General features: G+C 43.8%; 1 protein-coding gene across 10 annotated transcripts in view; it reads right to left on the reverse strand.

Moving 5' to 3' along the window:
• The window catches only part of ARHGAP17 (Rho GTPase activating protein 17), a 103,103-nt gene that overhangs the window by 39,628 nt on the left and 45,691 nt on the right, over positions 1-17,784 (reverse strand). For 9 of the 10 annotated variants that reach the window (XR_010137734.1, XR_008514446.2, XM_054533669.1 and 6 more), the window contains exons 4-9: positions 11,657-11,730; positions 9,811-9,922; positions 9,501-9,577; positions 5,353-5,464; positions 772-840; positions 532-613 (exon numbers count right to left, since the gene is read on the reverse strand). Coding sequence is in view for 8 of the 10 variants with exons in the window: in XM_054533669.1 (XP_054389644.1) it covers positions 532-613; positions 772-840; positions 5,353-5,464; positions 9,501-9,577; positions 9,811-9,922; positions 11,657-11,730 (526 nt within the window). In the remaining 2 variants the exon portion in view is untranslated. The remainder of the gene's footprint in view (positions 1-531; positions 614-771; positions 841-5,352; positions 5,465-9,500; positions 9,578-9,810; positions 9,923-11,656; positions 11,731-17,784) is intronic. The other variant, XM_063717219.1, reaches the window with a different exon arrangement.

The raw sequence follows: 17,784 nt of genomic DNA on the forward strand, positions 1-17,784 counted from the left end.
CGAAATATTAATGCTGATAAGAACAAAAGCTTAGTATAAAGACAAAGGAGGAGTCTGAAAGAAGTGACCACGGTCTTAGGATTCAACCACACTTATTATTAAGTGTGACGTGCGTGATGTGGCATCAAGTACTGGCTTCTCTTTTGGAAAGTCCAAAATATTTTCCCTAGAATGGATGCTCTTGGAGTCACATGGCCAGAATTAAGTCCTGTGGAAAAGGATCATTCAATGCTGGACTTTTTCAAGCCTACAGAAGATGGGAAAACACACAGGCACTCCCAAAGAGGCCAGCTTTCTCTTCAACTGAAGGTTTCAGAAGAACTACAAATGTTGCATTAGTGTGTTAATTTGGGTTTGGAAGAAATTAGAGAATGCAGCAAGGAAGATGAAATTATGCCGGGAAACAGTACCCTCCTAGGCAGAGAAGCTTTATCCCAAGGACGTGCATGCAGAGGAGTCAGGGTGAAGAAGAACCCAGGCAGAGGTGGCAGAGGCAAGAAGGAAGCATCAGCCGCACGCGGGTTACATTACCTTGATGGGCTCGCATTTCGGGGAGGGTCTTTTCTAAGACTGCTAATGCTTTTCTATGGTAATCTGCTTGGGCTTCTAATAACTGAGAACAGACCCACATTCAAAAACAAAAGTAACGTTAGCATCAGATGGACACACACACAATGGCTGAGCAAAACTAAAAATGAAATCTTTTGCAAAAAAGCTAAAATGACTCCATTTTACCAATGCTTTAACATTTTCTCAAGGTAAGGTGCTTACCGTAACAAAGAATTTGCCATATTCCCCTTCTTTGGCCATAAAGTTGTACATGTCTGCTGCAAGTTGATCCTGGGTAAATGGAAGAGAAGAGGTTATTGAAGAAAAAAGTGAAACAAAATGGCATCTGAGAACAATCTCTGTGAGCTCTCAGATGAAAAAGTGATGGAAAATGCCACAGATTAAATGTCCATCAACTGCCTGGTACAACCATACAGAAAGAATAAGGAAGCTTCTTACATGACTGACAAAGAAAGATCTCCAAGATATATTTTTAACACAGCTGGTTAAGAAGCAAAGTACAGAGCATTACTTATTGTGTATTAACATTTGGGTTACAAAAGGGGTGGAATGGCCGGGCGCGGTGGCTCACGCCTGTAATCCCAGCACTTCGAGAGGCTGAGGCGGGTGGATTACCTGAGGTCAGGAATTCGAGACCAGCCTGGCCAACATGGTGAAACCCTGTCTCTACTAAAAATACAAAAATTAGCCAGGCATGGTGGCGGGCGCCTGTAATCCCAGCTACTCGGGAGGCTGAGGCAGGAGAATTGCTTGATCCCGGGAGGTGGAGGTTGCAGTGAGCCGAGATCATGTGCCACCGCACTCCAGCTCAGCTGATAGACCGAGACACTGTCTTAAAAAAAAAAAAAATGCTAGGTGTGGTGGCTCACTTTGGGAGGCCAAGGTGGGCAGATCACAAGGTCCAGAGATCGAGACCATCCTGGCTAACACGGTAAAAAACCCTGTCACTACTAAAAATACAAAAAATTAGACGGGTATGGTGGCGGGCACCTGTAGTCCCAGCTACTTGGGAGGCTGAGGTAAGAGAATGGTGTGAATCCGGGAGGCAGAGCTTGCAGTGAGCTGAGATTGCACCACTCCAGCCTGGCAACAGTGCAAGACTCCATCTCCAAAAAAAAAAAAAAAAGGCGGGGGGGTGGGTGGAAGGGTATGTCATATTTTTATTTTGTTTTTATTTATTTTTTTGAGACAGAGTCTCACTCTGACACCCACGCTGAAGTGCAGTGGCACAATCCTGGCTCACTGAAACCTCCACCTCCCGGGTTCAAGGAATTCTCCTGTCTCAGCCACCCTAGTAGCTGGGATTACAGGCATGCACCACCACACTTTTTGTATTTTTGGTAGAGACAAGGTTTCGCCACGTTGGCCAGGCTGGTCTCAAACTCCTGGCCTCAAGTGATCCACCTGCCCCAGCCTCCCAAAGTGCTAGGATTACAGGCGTGAGCCACCACACTCAGCAATGTCATATTGTTACTGTCACATATGTATAAAAATATGTCTTGACAAAAAAACAAGAAATTAGTAGCAGTTATTATCTATTGGGAGCAATGGAAATTAGGCAGGAGGAGGATAATGGTAGAAGAAAGACTTCACAGTATACTGTTTTACACTTTTTCATACCTTACCTAATGTAAATGAATTACATATATAAAAATTAAATAATTTTGTGAACAGTGACAGGCTGAGTGTGGTGGCTCGCACCTACAATCTCAGCACTTTGGGAGGCTGAGGTGGGAGGATTGCTTGGAGCCAGGAATTTGAGAACAGCCTGGACAACAGAGCAAGACCTAGTCTCTAAGTAAAAAAAAATTTTTTTTTTTTTTTTTTTTTTTTTTTTTTGAGATGGAGTCTTGCTTGCTCTGTAGCCCAGGCTGGACGCAATCTTAGCCCACCGCAACCTCCATCTCCGGGGTTCAAGTGATTCTCCTGCCTCAGCCTCCTGAGTAGCTGGGACTACAGGTGCACGCCACCATGCTCAGCTAATATGTTTCTATTTTTCAGTAGAGATGGAGTTTCATCATGTTGGTCAGCCTGGTTTTGAACTCCTGACCTCAAGTGATCCTCCCACCTCAGCCTCACAAAGTGCTAGGATTACAGATGTGAGCCACTGCACCCCGCCAAAAAAAATTTTTAAGTGACAGATCAGGCAATTAGGTACATATTTCCAATCTTCAAATATAAATATACATAGGAATTACATATATATATGAAAATTTACATGCCAGAAAATATATATGTAGAGAGAGTTTTTTTTTTTTTTTTTTTTTTTTTAATGTAATGACTACTGTTTTTGGCATCAAGGTACACAAATTAACGTGAAGGGCCTCCCATTTATGATAAAAACTTGGCAATGCTAGTTAGAAGTAATGAACATCCTTTTATAATAACTGGGAAAGCAATAAAGTAAATTCCTTGATTCCCCTCAACCCCACCATACACACACACACAAAGAGAGAATGAAGAAAAAGAAGCAAAAAGAAAGAAAAAATCGGAATGCTAAGCATCAATGGAAGCTGGGGATGACCTGGGGCAGATTTGTGCCAGTCTTGGTGACCAAGGTGTCTGAAGCCCTGGGGCCTGGTAAGGAGAAACAAGTACACATATATCATGCATAAAGATAAGATTCCTGAAGAACTGTACTCTCAATGAAAGAATAGATCAGAACAAATGCACTTAGCATCACATGGAAATCATGGGGAAGTATGTCTGTTTTGGAATGGGCTTTAGGTCTGAAAAACATTCGCCAAGAGATTTCACAAACATAGGCCTGCTTTCAGGAGGGTTTAAAGTTTAAATTTACTGACATGTGGTCCCAGAAACCCCAAACTGATTTAAGTTTAATTAAAAATGGACCTGGACTGGTAATACTCTCTGGGAAGTCTCATTTCCAATCCCTGATGGTCCCACAGATAAAGCCCCTCTTAAAATGAGTTCACAATAATTACGAAACACATGAGGAAATAATCCACCATAAGCAGACTCCTACCACTCTCACTGAGAATTTCAGAAAACAGAATTAACAGAAATTACTAAATAAGTATATTTAAAATGATTTAAAAGAAAGAAACACTAGGAAAGAATAATGTAGTATCAAAAAAGGGCAGATTTGAATAATTAGAACTTCAGAAATGGAAAATACAGTCAATGAAATTAAAAACTCAATGTTTTTTGAGTAGCAGATCAAACACAGCTAAAGAGAGAATCAGTGAAACAGAACATAGATCTGAGGAAATTACCCACAAGGTAAGCATAAAGAGAGAAGGAGGCAGAAAATATTTTCATAAGTTTTTACCATTTGAAATACTGACAAGTGTGGAAGTTGAGAGAAGAGACATCAGACCACGATGACTTCCTAAACCTCTACCCAGATTTGTGTGCAGTAAGTAGGCAATAGCCAAGATCTAGGTTAGACCAGATATTAAGAAGACTGCTGGGTAAATGACACTGACAAAGCTACAACTCTTCAGACCACAAATAAGCCAATGTGACATTATTTTAGTAGAAGCATTTATCTGAATATCATCTTTTAAACATAAAAACTTTTTAAAACAAAGGCATAACTTTGTGAGTTTAGTTTTAATTTCTACCCACTATATTATTTTAAACAAGTCATTTAATTGCAGTTAATTGATCAAGGTTTGCTATTTTGAAAAGCAAAGTATGTCATGACCTAAATGAAGTAAAATATAACAGTCTTAATATCAGCAGGAAATAAAAAAACAATTTTTTTAAAACAACGAAAAATAAGAGTAGCAAAAGTCTAAGTCAATCCAGATTTAGACTCTAGATTGTCTAGAGACTCCCCAAAGACCTATTCCCTTTACCATTTCAAATAATTCCACCTCAAATAACATTCAGAATGAACATCTATCTACACAGGTGGATGCAGAGAGAATGAGATCACTTGACCATCTAATTAATCTGTAATTTATGAGATAAAAGCTCTATTTCTCCCAAATTACAAACCAATTGTTCAAGCAACATTTTAAAAATAATCCTTATCTTCTCCAAGGACATATGAGCCATTTACTGTATATGAAATCTTACATTATAGCATTCATTCCAGAAAACCTATACTATTTCACTGATCTATTTTAATGCTTCTTATACAGTTTTACTTCTTTTTTCTTACTTTTGCATTTCTTATGCATTTTTAATTGCTGTAACTTTATTATATGTTTTGCTATGGTTTTCTTTCCTTTTTTCTGACTTCATCTTTAAGTAAGCTTAGACATCTTGTCAAGTTTTCAAAAATATCCTATTTGAGGCCGGGCACGGTGGCTCAAGCCTGTAATCCCAGCACTTTGGGAGGCCGAAGTGAGCAGATCACCTGAGGTCGGGAGTTTGAGACTAGCCTAACCAACATGGAGAAACCCCGTCTCTACTAAAATACAAAAAAATTAGCCGGGTGTGGTGGCACATGCCTGTAATCCCAGCTACTCCGGAGGCTGAGGCAGGAGAATTGCTCGAAGCCGGGAGGCAGAGGTTGCGGTGAGCTCAAATTGCGCCATTGCACTCCAGCTTGGGCAACAAGAGCAAAACTCCATCTCAAAAAAACAAAAAAAAAACCCAAAAATATCCTATTTGAAATTTAAAATGTTTTATTCTGATCATAAAATAATATAGTCTTAGAGAATAAGAAAGAAGAAAATAAAACCTACCTTTCAAATCATTCAAAATATTCTGATAGAAATTATTTAAAACATTAAATAACTTACATTTGAACTTTCATCCCTCATTTGCAAAAACCGAAAAGATACATTTATCAAGGAATTCTCATACCTTGCACTGTTCTACTTTATTTCCAGCTTCATCCATCTCTTCCTTTAGAGTATCTATTTTTGATGGAAGCCCCTGAAAGTTGGTTCCTGAGGATTTGTGAGCTTGGTTCCACCTGCAAAACAAAGGGGTTGCCAGCATCTGAGAACCAGCTGTGTATACTCAACAGCTGGAGGCAGGACCTACTGGAGATAGATCCTTCCCCAAAACTGATTCTACCTGGAAGGGGTATCACTGCCCAGGATGCCAACTTCTCTTGAGCTTATCCTCTAAGAACAGAAGCAGGCAAAAGGAGACTTCAGCTTCCCACCGTGACAGGACTCTCATAGTGCTAGGAGTAGTGGTCTGCTTTGAGCATAACCAACCACATCTTGTCTCACACAAACTCTACTACTGGAGAGAAATCCATGGAACCCCTTTCTTGTGGTGGCCAATCACGGAATCCTTGCCACCAGAGGAGAGCAAGGTGCTCTCCTTGCTCTCTTGCTTTGAGCTGAAATGTTCCCTGTGCCACTGGGAATCAGCTCCTGCTTTTGAGAACTCCTTGTGGCTCTTTCTACCACCATACTACCATCTGTGACCTGGGATTACTTTCAGCAAGTAAAAGCCAGAACTTCAATAGTGTAGCTATGAGGCTGGGTGCGGTGGCTCACACCTGTAATCCCAACACTTTGGGAGGCTAAGGTGGGAGGATCACTTGAGCTAGCAGTTTGAGACTAGCCTGGACAACACAGCAAGACTCCATGTCTACAAACAACAACAATAATAATAATGTAGGTATCAATCCATAGCTATGAAAGCACTAAAAAGAAAAAAAGAAACTATAGTAATAATAGGGGATAAGTGGGAAATAATCATAGAAAACAATGTGTTCTGATTTTCAAATGTGCTTTGACCTTCTGTTTGAAAATGGGTATGTCTGGTGTTGTGGAAAGCTCTATCACTTTAAATGTAAACACAGCTGTTATAAAATGCAGCATGAAAGCCCATGTTGGCCGGGTGCAGTGGCTCACGTATGTAATGCCAGCACTTTGGGAAGCTAAGGTGGGCAGATCATGAGGTCAGGATATCGAGACCATCTTGGCTAACACGGTGAAACCCCCTCTCTACTAAAAATACAAAACATTAGCTGGGCGTGGTGGCGGGCGCCTGTAGTCCCAGCTACTTGGGAGGCTGAGGCAGGAGAACGGCGTGAACCCAGGAGGCGGAGCTTGCAGTGAGCCGAGACCGAGATCGCATCACCGCACTCCAGCCTGGTGGCAGAGTGAGACTCTGTCTCAAAAAAAAAAAAAAAAAGTTAGCTACTTACTAAACTTTCTAGACTGCTGCAGTGCCCCAAAATGCTATGTTCTGCCCACTTCGTGTTCCTGACATGACACATTCCCCCACCAAAAGGCTTCAGCAAGTCTGCCAAAGCTAAACTGGAGATGCTATATTGTGAAAGGAGCATAGATTTCAGAGTCTGACATGTCCAAGTTTGGAGCTCAGCTTTATCTTAACTAGTTATGTGACCTAGTTAGTGACTTCGCCTCTATGCATCTCAGTTGCCTCATCTACAAAACTATCACAAACACTGTCTGCCTTGTGGAACTGTCATAAGGAGGAAAGGCGAGAAAAATACGTGTGCGTGTGCACACACATATGATGTCTGGCATATAATGGATTCCTACTTAAGTATTACCATTTTTTTTTCTCCAGGGAAAAGCAAAAGGAATGAGAAAAAGTGGAAATACTCAATTGTTTCAGCTTCTCCAACACCTACTGTGATTAAGTGAACAAGACCGTGAATGCAAGATGAAGAATCAGTATTAAAATCACCTATGGGATACATGCGCTCAAGATGCAAAACTCCTGTCAGATAAACACCTATAATACTGCTCAACCAACTCTAGTGAGGGAGCATTTGCTGCCTTGTTTAATTAATCATTAGAATATTTTCCTTCTCTTGAGCAAAGATGTATCACAGGGTGGCCTGCACTCCCAGCTACACAGGATTCCAATCACACGTACAGGCCAGGTGTGATGACTCACACCTGTAATCCCAACACTGTGGGAGGTCAAGGAGAGACATTTACTTGTGGCCAGGAGTTTGAAACCAGCCTGGGCAACATACCGAGATCTCGTCTCTACTAAAAATAAAAAGCTGGGGCTGGGTGCAGTGGCTCACACCTGTAATCCCAGCACTTTGGGAGGCCAAGGCAGGCAGATCACCTGAGATCAGGAGTTCGAGACCAGCCTAGCCAACATGGTGAAACCCTGTCTCTACTAAAAATACAAAATTAGCTAGGTGTGGTGGCGCATGCCTGTAATCCCAACCACTAAGGAGGCTGAGACAGGAGTATTGCTTGAACCCAGCATCTTGGTTGCAGTGAGCCAAGATTGTGCCACTGTACTCCAGCCTGGTTGACAGAGAGAGACTCTATCTTAAAAAAAAAAAAAGAAAAAAAAATAGTAGCTAGGTGTGGTGGTGTGCAGCTACTCGAGAGGCTGAGGCAGGAGGATCCCTTGAGCCCAGGAGTTTGAGGTTACAGTGAGCTATGATCACACTGCTGCACTCCAGCCCAGGTGACAGGGAACATCACATGTACACATGACCAGGAGACTGTGGACTTTGCTGTCAGAATCCTAACACTACAATGTATGCTCCTGAAGGCACAAAGCAAGTCATATAGATAATATATGCAGGTCCCTCCCTTATCTGTAAAACAAATCTCCTCTCAAAAGTAGGGAATGTTACACTAACCTCTACCCTGTTCCCTCCAAGTCACATGGAAAGGCCTATGCATTTAGAGTCTAGCACAAAGTCTGGTGCACACTGAGCACCTAATTGATATCAGTTGAAAACACAGATGAACGAATGAACAGGGATTGGTGGGAGAATCAAATGGGCTGACATAAAATGAAAGTAGCTTGATCCCTGGCATGTGGCAAGAGGTAAGTTACTTGATAATTGCACTAGCAGAGTCTTCACCATGTGTGAATTCCTAAATATACCTTTTCTCATCTCAACATTTCTTAAATCAGGACTCATCTTCACAACTGATTTGTACACATTGCAAATAAAGTTTTATTGGAACACAGCCATGCTCATTCATGTATGCATTGCCTATAGCTGCCTTTATGCTACAACAGCAGAGTTAAGCAGTTACAACAGGGAGCAACTGGGTTGCAGCACCAGAAAGATTTACTATCCAGCCGTTTACAAAAGAGGTTTGTCAACCCTTGTGATAAAGTAGGAAACAGGACTGAGGCTGGTGGTGCCTGTTTCCCTATTCCCAACTGTCACATGCCTGTGAAGAAAGCCATGTAAGTCACTGATAGAAACTCCACTGAGGGCCAGGTACTACGGCTCATGGCTGTAATCCCAGCGCTTTGGGAGGCCAAGGTGGGAGGATCACTTGAGGCCAGAAGTTCAAGACCAGCCTGGGCAACACAGCTAGACACCATGCTGTGGCATGTGCCTGTAGTCCCAGCTACCTGGGATGCCGAGGCAGGAGGATCACTTGAGCCTGGGAGTCTGAGGCTGCAGTAAGCTATGATCGCACCAGCCTGGTGCAGCAGAGCAAGACCTTGACTCAAAAAAAAAGAAAAGAAAAGAAAAGAAAAAAAAGCCAAAAAACTCCATCAAGGACAGAGCAGAGGCAGCAGTCCTGCTCTGAATCCTGACAGACTCCTTTGCTGACATCAGTCCCCACATCAGCAGTGCTGATTTGGCTACATAGGTTTACATGAGTTCCTGCCATGTGAGTGCCTCCTTCCTTGGTACTGAAGGTATTACAAGTACACAGGGTTTGTGACACGGCAGGACTCTCATGAGCTGTTAGGGCCACAGATGTGTTTATTCCTACACTCTGAGTTGTGCTCTCAGAACTGCCACCATCCCCTCTTCCGTTAAATATACTCACTTCATTTTCCTTAGATGATTTCCTCTCACTGCTGGCTCACTAAGAACAGGATGTTCTAACAACATCCCCACTGCCACGCTTGGGAGAACAAGGCCTATAGGAGGTGCTGGCAGGCTGGCACCCAGTCTGGGGGTCAAATGCACGAATTGGCGAGCACTTCCATTGTGTCCACTGTCAGTGGTCTTCCTCTCCCCCGTGGTGGGAATGGGACACAATGCTGCATTGCTGGCTCAAGCTGTCTGTTACCTGGCTCTGACTGAATCCCAGTCTAACACCAATCTTGCAAGCTGCTTCCTCTGTTTCTGGATGTTGGGAATCTCCACCTAAAAATAAGAACATACCAAATGGGATGCACTTCAGGGCTTTTAGGTTAACCATTTTAAAGTATTTACAAACGTTTTTTCTCCAAGGCAAAGGATTTTGTACCTTCAATTGACTCCCCTTATTTCCAAAAAGAAGTGTATGTTAAAGCCAGCAACTACTGTTAAAATTTTAACACTCACTGTCCAGCCCACACCACTCTCGGCTCCTCCGTGCTGCACAGTGAAGCACCCACCTCGGCTATGCCGTACAGAGGGTCCACGATCTCCTTCTCAACAAAGACTTCGTGCTGGGAGAGCTCGAGAGCCAGCTGATTCTCAGCATCTCCACACGTCTCCAGCATCTTCCTTTAAAAACAAGACCCCCAACAACGAGCACGTGCTCATTAAATCAGGCACTGGATTATCGTGTGGATCAGTGCTGCTTGCCATACAACAGGAACGCATTAGGCTGCTACCTAACGAGCCTTGAAAATATTATAAATGTAGGATGCTGCCTAAAACATGAGTCCACAGATTTGTGCTTTAAAATAAAAATGACTGTCTCAGGGATGCACTCTGTGTGTGTGGGTGGCAGACGGATGTGTGAACAGTGAGATAACAAATTACTCAAGAATTAGATTCTCAAATCAGGTGAAAGCCAAGTGTTCACAAAACACTCTGAAAATCTTTTAAATTAGACATTAAGTTCATTCCATGTTATCTTATGTCTGCAAGTCCAGCCTCGGCCAGGCTCCCTTTCTGCTATGCAGATGAGCTAGCTGGCTAACACTTAAGGGCCCTGTTACATAAATATCATGTTTCCTTTTAGTTTGCTTGCGAACATGCAGCTGATATCATACAAAGTACACGTGCAGTGATGTAACTCCGCAGTCTCTATCCCTCCCTCCTCCCTCTCTCCTTTCCTTCCCCTCCACCCCTGCAAGCTCTCTATGGGGTTCTTTCGACACCAGAAATGCATGTTGCCTGGTGTGAGGTGGCCATGGTGTCGTAGTCAGGAACATGCTCTCTGGTGCCAAGCTGCCCAAGTCTGAATATAGGCTTTGCTCTTCTCCCACTGTGGGGTCTCAGGCAATTTCCCTGCCCTCTCTGTCAGTATCCTCGTCTGTAAAATGGGAGTGATATTGTGTGTTAACATGCTTCTAAGTGCTGATATGACCTACCTCCTAGGTTGTTTTAAGGATTAAATGAGCTATTACTTGGAAAACACTTATAACCATGCTAGCATGCAGTATCACTCTGGTGTGATGAGGATGGCCATAGAATGTGGAAGCACAAACAGGAAAAACTTCCAGGCTGGAGGGAAGGAGGATGCTGGCAGGTGGGCACAGGTCACCCTCCTCCCAGGGCCCCCAAACATGGAAGCAGACAGGAGAAAGGAATGGTGACGAATGGGAGGAAACTGTTCTAGGACAGCTAGAGAACTGTAGACGCTGAGAAATGGACTGAAAAGTCTGAAGGCCTCATCCTGCTGGGAAGCAGGGCCCATGTCACAGCCAGAGAGAGTAGACAGGGCTAGAGAACAGCCTTGCTGCGGGAGCAGACAGAACGGTATACCTTCCCTCCTACAATAAAAACTGCTTTGTTCTTACTTATATAAATTATTTAAAGAATACATGCCAATTGTAAAAAAAAAAAAAAAGATCCAAGTAATTCAGAAAATACACTCTTTTTAGATAACTACCATGGATGTTTTGGTGACCGCCTGTAAACGATGTGACTCTAAGAACTAAAAGGGTCTGGTCAGAGTTTCTAAATCTGAGCCAACACCTGGAACACAGAAGGGACCACATTCTTTCTGTCCAAGATTAGGGGAATAGGGATTGACCCTATCATTTGCTTTTTTGTTAATGGCCCTTTCTGCCATCCAACTCCAGCCTGACACCTACTAAAAGGAAGATTCTCTAGCAACCTGGTGGCCTTGACCCCACTTTCTCCCAAGGAGCCTCAGCCGGTCTCCTAGCGGATGAGACATGCCATCAACGCTCACAGTTCCTCTCACAGGTCCTACATACACCACCTGGCCCAGCCACTTCCACCAACCTACATGGTGCTTGGCACTCTGAATGCAGCAACTCTTACCCCAGGAGAGAGTCTTCCAGCTGAGTCGATGCTTCTTGCATATTTTGAGCGAGAGCTGTCAGAGGCAGTTTTTTCTGGAAGACAGAAGACAGTGTGTGTTTTTCTCATTATTACTTGATACCCATTCTCAATGATCTTTTTCAGATCATCATTCATTAATTTCTCCCTCCAGGCAAATTACACAGGTAGGAGACAGCCTGTCTGGGTTCAGGTTCTGGTCTCACAGGTATTAGTTGTATGATGATCTCTGTTTCAGTTTGGGGCTATCTGTTGACTAAAGAAAATATATCAAGTACCTAACACATTGTAAGTATTCAGTAAATGTTAGCTGCTATTATTATTATTGCTGTTGTTGTTGTTCTGCTTATTATTATTTTTGTTTGTTTTTTTGAGACAGGGTCTCAGTCTGTCACCCAGGCTGCAATGCAGTGGCATGATCTTGACTCACTGCAGTCTCCACCTTCCAGGTTCAAGCAACTCTCCTGCCTTAGCCACTGAAGTAGGTGGGATTACAGGCCTGCGTCACCACGCCCGGCTAATTTTTGTATTTTTGGTAGAGATGGGGTATGTTGACCAGGCTGATCTCGAACTCCTGAGCTCAAGCGATCTGCGTGCCTCAGCCTCCCAAAGCGTTGGGATTACAGGCATGAACCATCATGCCCAGCCTGTTCATATTATTATTAATGAATCAAAGCACACTATGTTCAAGGCACTGGGGACATGAGAGAGACATAGACCTTGCTCTCTAAATGGTTATCCTGACAGGTATATGCAATGAGTGCTCAATTTCAAAAGCTTTTGCTAGAACACTCATTCTTAAACTGGCTTTTTTTTTTTTTTTTTTTTTGAGGCAGAGACTTGCTCTGTCACCTAGGCTAGAGTGTAGTGGGGCAATCTCGGCTCACTGCAACCGCCGCCTCCCAGGTTCAAGTGATTCTCGTGCCTCAGCCTCCCCTGCTGTGATTACGGGCATGCACCACTACACCCAGCTAATTTCTGTACTTTTAGTAGAAACGGGGTTTTGCCATGTTGGCCAGGCTGGTCTCAAACTCTTGACCTCAAGTGATCTGCCCTCCTCAGCCTCCCAAAGTTCTGGGATTGCCGGCATGAGCCACTGCACCCAGTCTAAACTGCTCTTAATTTGGCTGTCATTCTAAAACGTGGCTTTATTTAAATACCTAAAAACTTCTAGCTAAAGAACCAAACAGTTTTTGTAATATTTTTAAATACAAAGCCACTCATTTTCCTATCAGAGATTTGTTTTTCAGCTGGCAATGACCACAGAATCACCTGATCTAATGTTATAACCGTACAGTCAAGGAACCCAAAGCCGAAGGAGGTTAAGTGGCCCGGCCAGGCATCCCAGGGAGAGGCAGGAAAGTCAGACCTGAGTGCTGATGGCCAGGGCCTCTGTTCAGTGTCTTCCCTACGGGCCAATGGCTTATCTCAGGAGAGGCCTGGCAATTACAAGTGGGCTGATTATAATGTCATAATCTGCTAACAAAAAATGCTTTCAATTCTGCAGCATTTCATGTAATTTCACACGCCCAGTAGAAAGGGGATTCATGTTAAAAACACAGGGTCCACCCGACATGTCACTTGCCTCTTCTGCCTCCAAAGGGCTCCATCTGATACAATCACACATGTACTGGCTTGTACTGGACAGAATATCTCTGCACGCTATACAACAAACTACTAAGAGCAGTGGCTCTGGAGAAGGGAACTGGGTGCCTGGGGAAATGGGCTAGGAGGCACTTCACTGTAAGTTCTTTTGTATATTCTGAATTTTGACCGTGTAAATGTAGAACCTATTCAAAACAGTAAACCGAAATTTAAAAATAAACAGAGGCATTTACCCATTTCCCCTCTCCCCAAATTATTGATTTTTAAATTTTTTGTAGAGACAAGGTCTCACTATGTTGCCCAGGCTGGTCTCAAACTCCTGGTCTCAAGCAATCCTCCCACCTCGGCTTCCCACAAAATTATTTTCAAATAAATAAATAATAGGCTCCATCTGCGCTACAAGGAGACTATTCCCAGCTGCCCCATTTCTGGACAAGGAAGACATGAGAATAATAGGGGATAATTCCTACCTTTTGGTTATGCTGCCTTTCTAAAGGAGGCTAAATACCTATTAAAGATCAATGCAATAATCAAGACAAATATACTGTGCAACTCTGGAACTCTAGGAGTCTACGGAAAAAAAATAATAGAGAAGTCTATTTTGACAAGCATCACTCAAGATGGCAGCTATAAATAGTTTTGCGGTTTCCCTAACCTGACCCCAAAGACACAAAAATCTTGTTTCCTATGTACATAAATAAGGAAACTCTGCTTAACATATGGGCTCATTAATCAAGTATCAACACTGAACTTCTCCACAGGGAGGGCTTTGTGCTTCCTAGAGGTGAACAGCTTTCTATCATCAGGGATAATTTTTTTTTTTTTTTTAAGACAGGGTCTGGCTCTGTTGCCCAGGCTGGAGGGCAGTGATGCGATCTCAGCTCACTGCAACCCACTTCCGGGGTTTTGCCATGTTGCATAGGCTGGTATCGACTCCTGAGCTCAAGCAATCCACCCACCTTGGCCTCCCAAAGTGCTGGGATTACAGGAGTGCAGCACCATGCCTGGCCAGGGATGAATTTTAAATGCTCTAAAGACTTAATTTGTAAAATGCATGCCAATCACACAAAAAGAAATAATTCTCTAATCTAATAATCTGTCTTATCTGACCCATGACAGTTCCGCCATGTCAATGGTGGCTGGGCTGCGAAGGTCACCTGCCCCATGTCTCTCTCTTCCCTTCCATTCTTGCCTCTTCCCATGCAGGGAGCATGTTATGAGGCCTTTGGGAGGTTCCTCCTGTGTTTTCTAGAGCCCTGGAGACTGCTGCAATTTTCTCCATATTAGTCTTCTCTCACCATTGTTGTGGTAACTCCTCTTCCCAAGTGCAAAGTGTAGGTATCCTCAAAGCCCTGTCTTTGGCACTTTTGTTTGACGTTGGAAAAGGAAAGCTAAAGCATTAGGTTTCAGAAATGAGGGCCAAGCACTTTTGCCCCAGCTGCCTGGAATATTCCCACCACCTGCCACTAATTTCCCTCCTTTATAGGGGAGACACCACCTCCTCCAGGAAGCCTCATCTAATTACCTCCCTCTTCCTCTGGTACCCATTCTGGGCCCCCCATAAAACCCTGTGCATGTTTTATTGAGCAACTTGTTTTATAATGATCCATTTGTATGTATCTCCCCCACAAGACCATGAAAACTTACATTTCATTCATTTTATATCTCCAGCACTTGTACAGAGTAGGTGTTTGATAAATATTTGTTTCTATTGAATATATGTCTTGGACTGGGTCTCAAGGAAGACAACAGGAACTAGATAGAACTGTGAGGGACAGTGACATATTTGGGGACTGGTGAGTGTTATGTGGCTGGCACACAGTGTGAATGGAGAGCAGGAGACAATGAAGCTGATAAGGAGAAATGGAATCTGCTGAGAAAGGGCTTAAGTCATCTAAAGAGTGTGGACTTTATCCCAGGCAATGGGAACCAGCCAGTGTCCCTCAGAAGAAGCACTTCTAACATTAAGATACTTCCTGTGTGGAACTATTTCACCAGGCACTACAAAACATTTAGCATCTTGGCCAGGCACGGTGGCTCACGCCTGTAACCCCAGCACTTCGGGAGGCCAAGGAGGGAGGATCACTTGAGGTCAGGAGTTGGAAACCAGCCTGGTCAACATGGTGAAATCCTGTCTCTATTAAAAATACAAAAATTAGCCGGGCTTGCTGGTGTGCACCTGTAGTCCCAGCTACTCGGGAGGCTGAGGCGGGAGAATCATCTGAACTGGGTGGCGGAGGTTGCAGTGAGCCGGGATCGACCACTGCACTCCAGCCGGGCGACAGAGCAAGATTCCATCTCAAAAAACAAACAAACAAACAAAAAACGCTCAGCATCTCGGTTCACCCTCCAAATGCCAGTGGTATCTGCCAGTCCCTATGATGACCAAACTGTCTCTACACATTTCCATATGCCCCCAGGGGTGTAATTCTGGTCCCTGTTAAGAACCACTAAGCCAAGATTTTTTTTTTAGGCAGGAGGATGACAGAGTTGATTTGTATTTCAGGAAATTGACTCTGGTGATCAGGTTGAAGACAGACTGGAAAGGAAATTACAGACAGGAAATGTAGCTCAGGAGGTGACTACAATAGTCCAGGTGAGAGGGAGTCAGGTCTTGCATTAAGGCCAAGGTGGTAGAGATGCAATGGAGATGAGCAATTTAAAATATTCAGAGAGAGAAATCAAAGGACTTGCTAATCAGGCAGTTATGGGGTTTGGAGGATAAAATAAAAGGGAGGCCCAGCACAGTAGCTCATGCCTGTAATCCCAACACTTTGAGAGGCCAAGGCGGGAGAATTGCTTGAGCCCAGGAGTTCAAGACCAGCCTGGGCAACAGATGAGACCTCATCTCTACTATGAAAAAAAAAAACAATTAGCCAGGCTTGGTGGCACAAGCCTGTAGTCCCAGCTACTTAAAGGTTGAGGTGGGAGGATGGCTTGAGCCCAGGAGGTTAATGTTGCAATGGGCCGGGATCGTGCCACTACACTCCAGCATGGACAACAGAGTGAGACCCTATCTTGAAAAAAATAAATAAAAAATAACAGGGAATATAAGAAAGCCCTCCAGTTTCCAGCCTGCATAAAAGGGTGGATGGAATTCAGAGAGTCAACACAGAAGGAAGAACTGATCATGCATGCTAGAATAGACATCTAAGAGAGGAAGTTTTTTGCTTGGTTGAAAATGGCTTAGAAGTCACTGGCATAAACACATCAGTTAGAAGCCATAAGAACAGAGGAGGTGGCCCAGAGAATATGACTTGGAGAATAAGAGAAGCAGAGAACTTAAGGAAACAATGTGAAAAGGGTAAGCAGAGCAGAAGAAGGCAACAGAAGGACAAGGAGCTCCAGGAAGCAGAACCAGTAGGCTGGGTCTGGTTCCGAGGGACAGAGCTTTGCGGCAAGTGTGGAAGCATAGTTGTATGCAAACTTCCATTCCTATGACAGACATGATTGCAGAATCCTCACTGTTGTGTAAGAGTGGAAAAACCCTGCTGCCAGGGTGCCCCATAAAAGTCTGTAGGAAACATAAAAGGGTAACACAGATCATCTGCATACTATTAATAGTTCTCACTTTTGAGACACCTGGTGACAATACAGCAAATCATAGCTTCCCTGTGTGTCACCGAAACTGTCACTTCAATGTTGCATGGGCTCTAAGGTTTACTGCATGCTCATAAGCTGGGAACTTGTAAAAGCAAGGATGGAACTCCCTCATGAACAAAGGCTGCTGTGCTCCACCGGCTCTACCTAGGAACTGAACCCTCTCTGAACAAGTGGACCTTGGAACAGACACCGGATGGCTCTCCTAGAGTCCATCCCTCTTCCTCTCCATACTAGTATCCTGATTTTTCTCAGGGATCTACCCTGGCCTTGATAAAGTCTATGAGCTGGAGGTAGGACCATAGCCCATGCTCTAGGCCTGGGCCCAACTACCTTAAACCAATCGGCACATCCAATCTCCTCACCCCACCTCACCCCCCATCCATGGTAACTAGGGTGGAACAGCAACAGTCAAAAATGGGGAATGTAACTCCATACAAATCAATGCAATGGAACGTGCTTTCAATCTGCCAAGAGCTTGAAAAAGCAGCTTTCTCACTCCATCAAGAAAACTACTGGGGCCAGGTATGGTGGCTCATGCCTGTAATTCCAGCGCTTTGGAAGGCCCAGGTGGGAGGACTGCTTGAGGCCAGGAGTTCTACATCAGCCTGGATAACAAAGCAAGATCCCCATCTCTATGAAAAAATTTAAAAAATTAGCCAGGCATGGTGGTGTGTACTGTGGTCTCAGCTGCTTGGGAGACTGAAGCGGGAGGATCTCTTGAGCCCAGGAGTTTGAGGCTGCAGTGAGCTGTGACTGTACTACTGCACTCCAGCCTGGGTCATGGAGCGAGACCCCGTCAGGAAAGAAAAGAAAATAAAGAGAAGAGAAGGGAAAGGAAAGGCGAAAGGGGAAAGGGAAGGGAAGCAAAAAGAAAAGAAAAAAGAAAAAGAGGCGGGAGGGGA

Source organism: Pongo abelii, chromosome 18 (assembly GCF_028885655.2).
Source record: "Pongo abelii isolate AG06213 chromosome 18, NHGRI_mPonAbe1-v2.0_pri, whole genome shotgun sequence".
NCBI classification, from domain to species: domain Eukaryota; kingdom Metazoa; phylum Chordata; class Mammalia; order Primates; family Hominidae; genus Pongo; species Pongo abelii.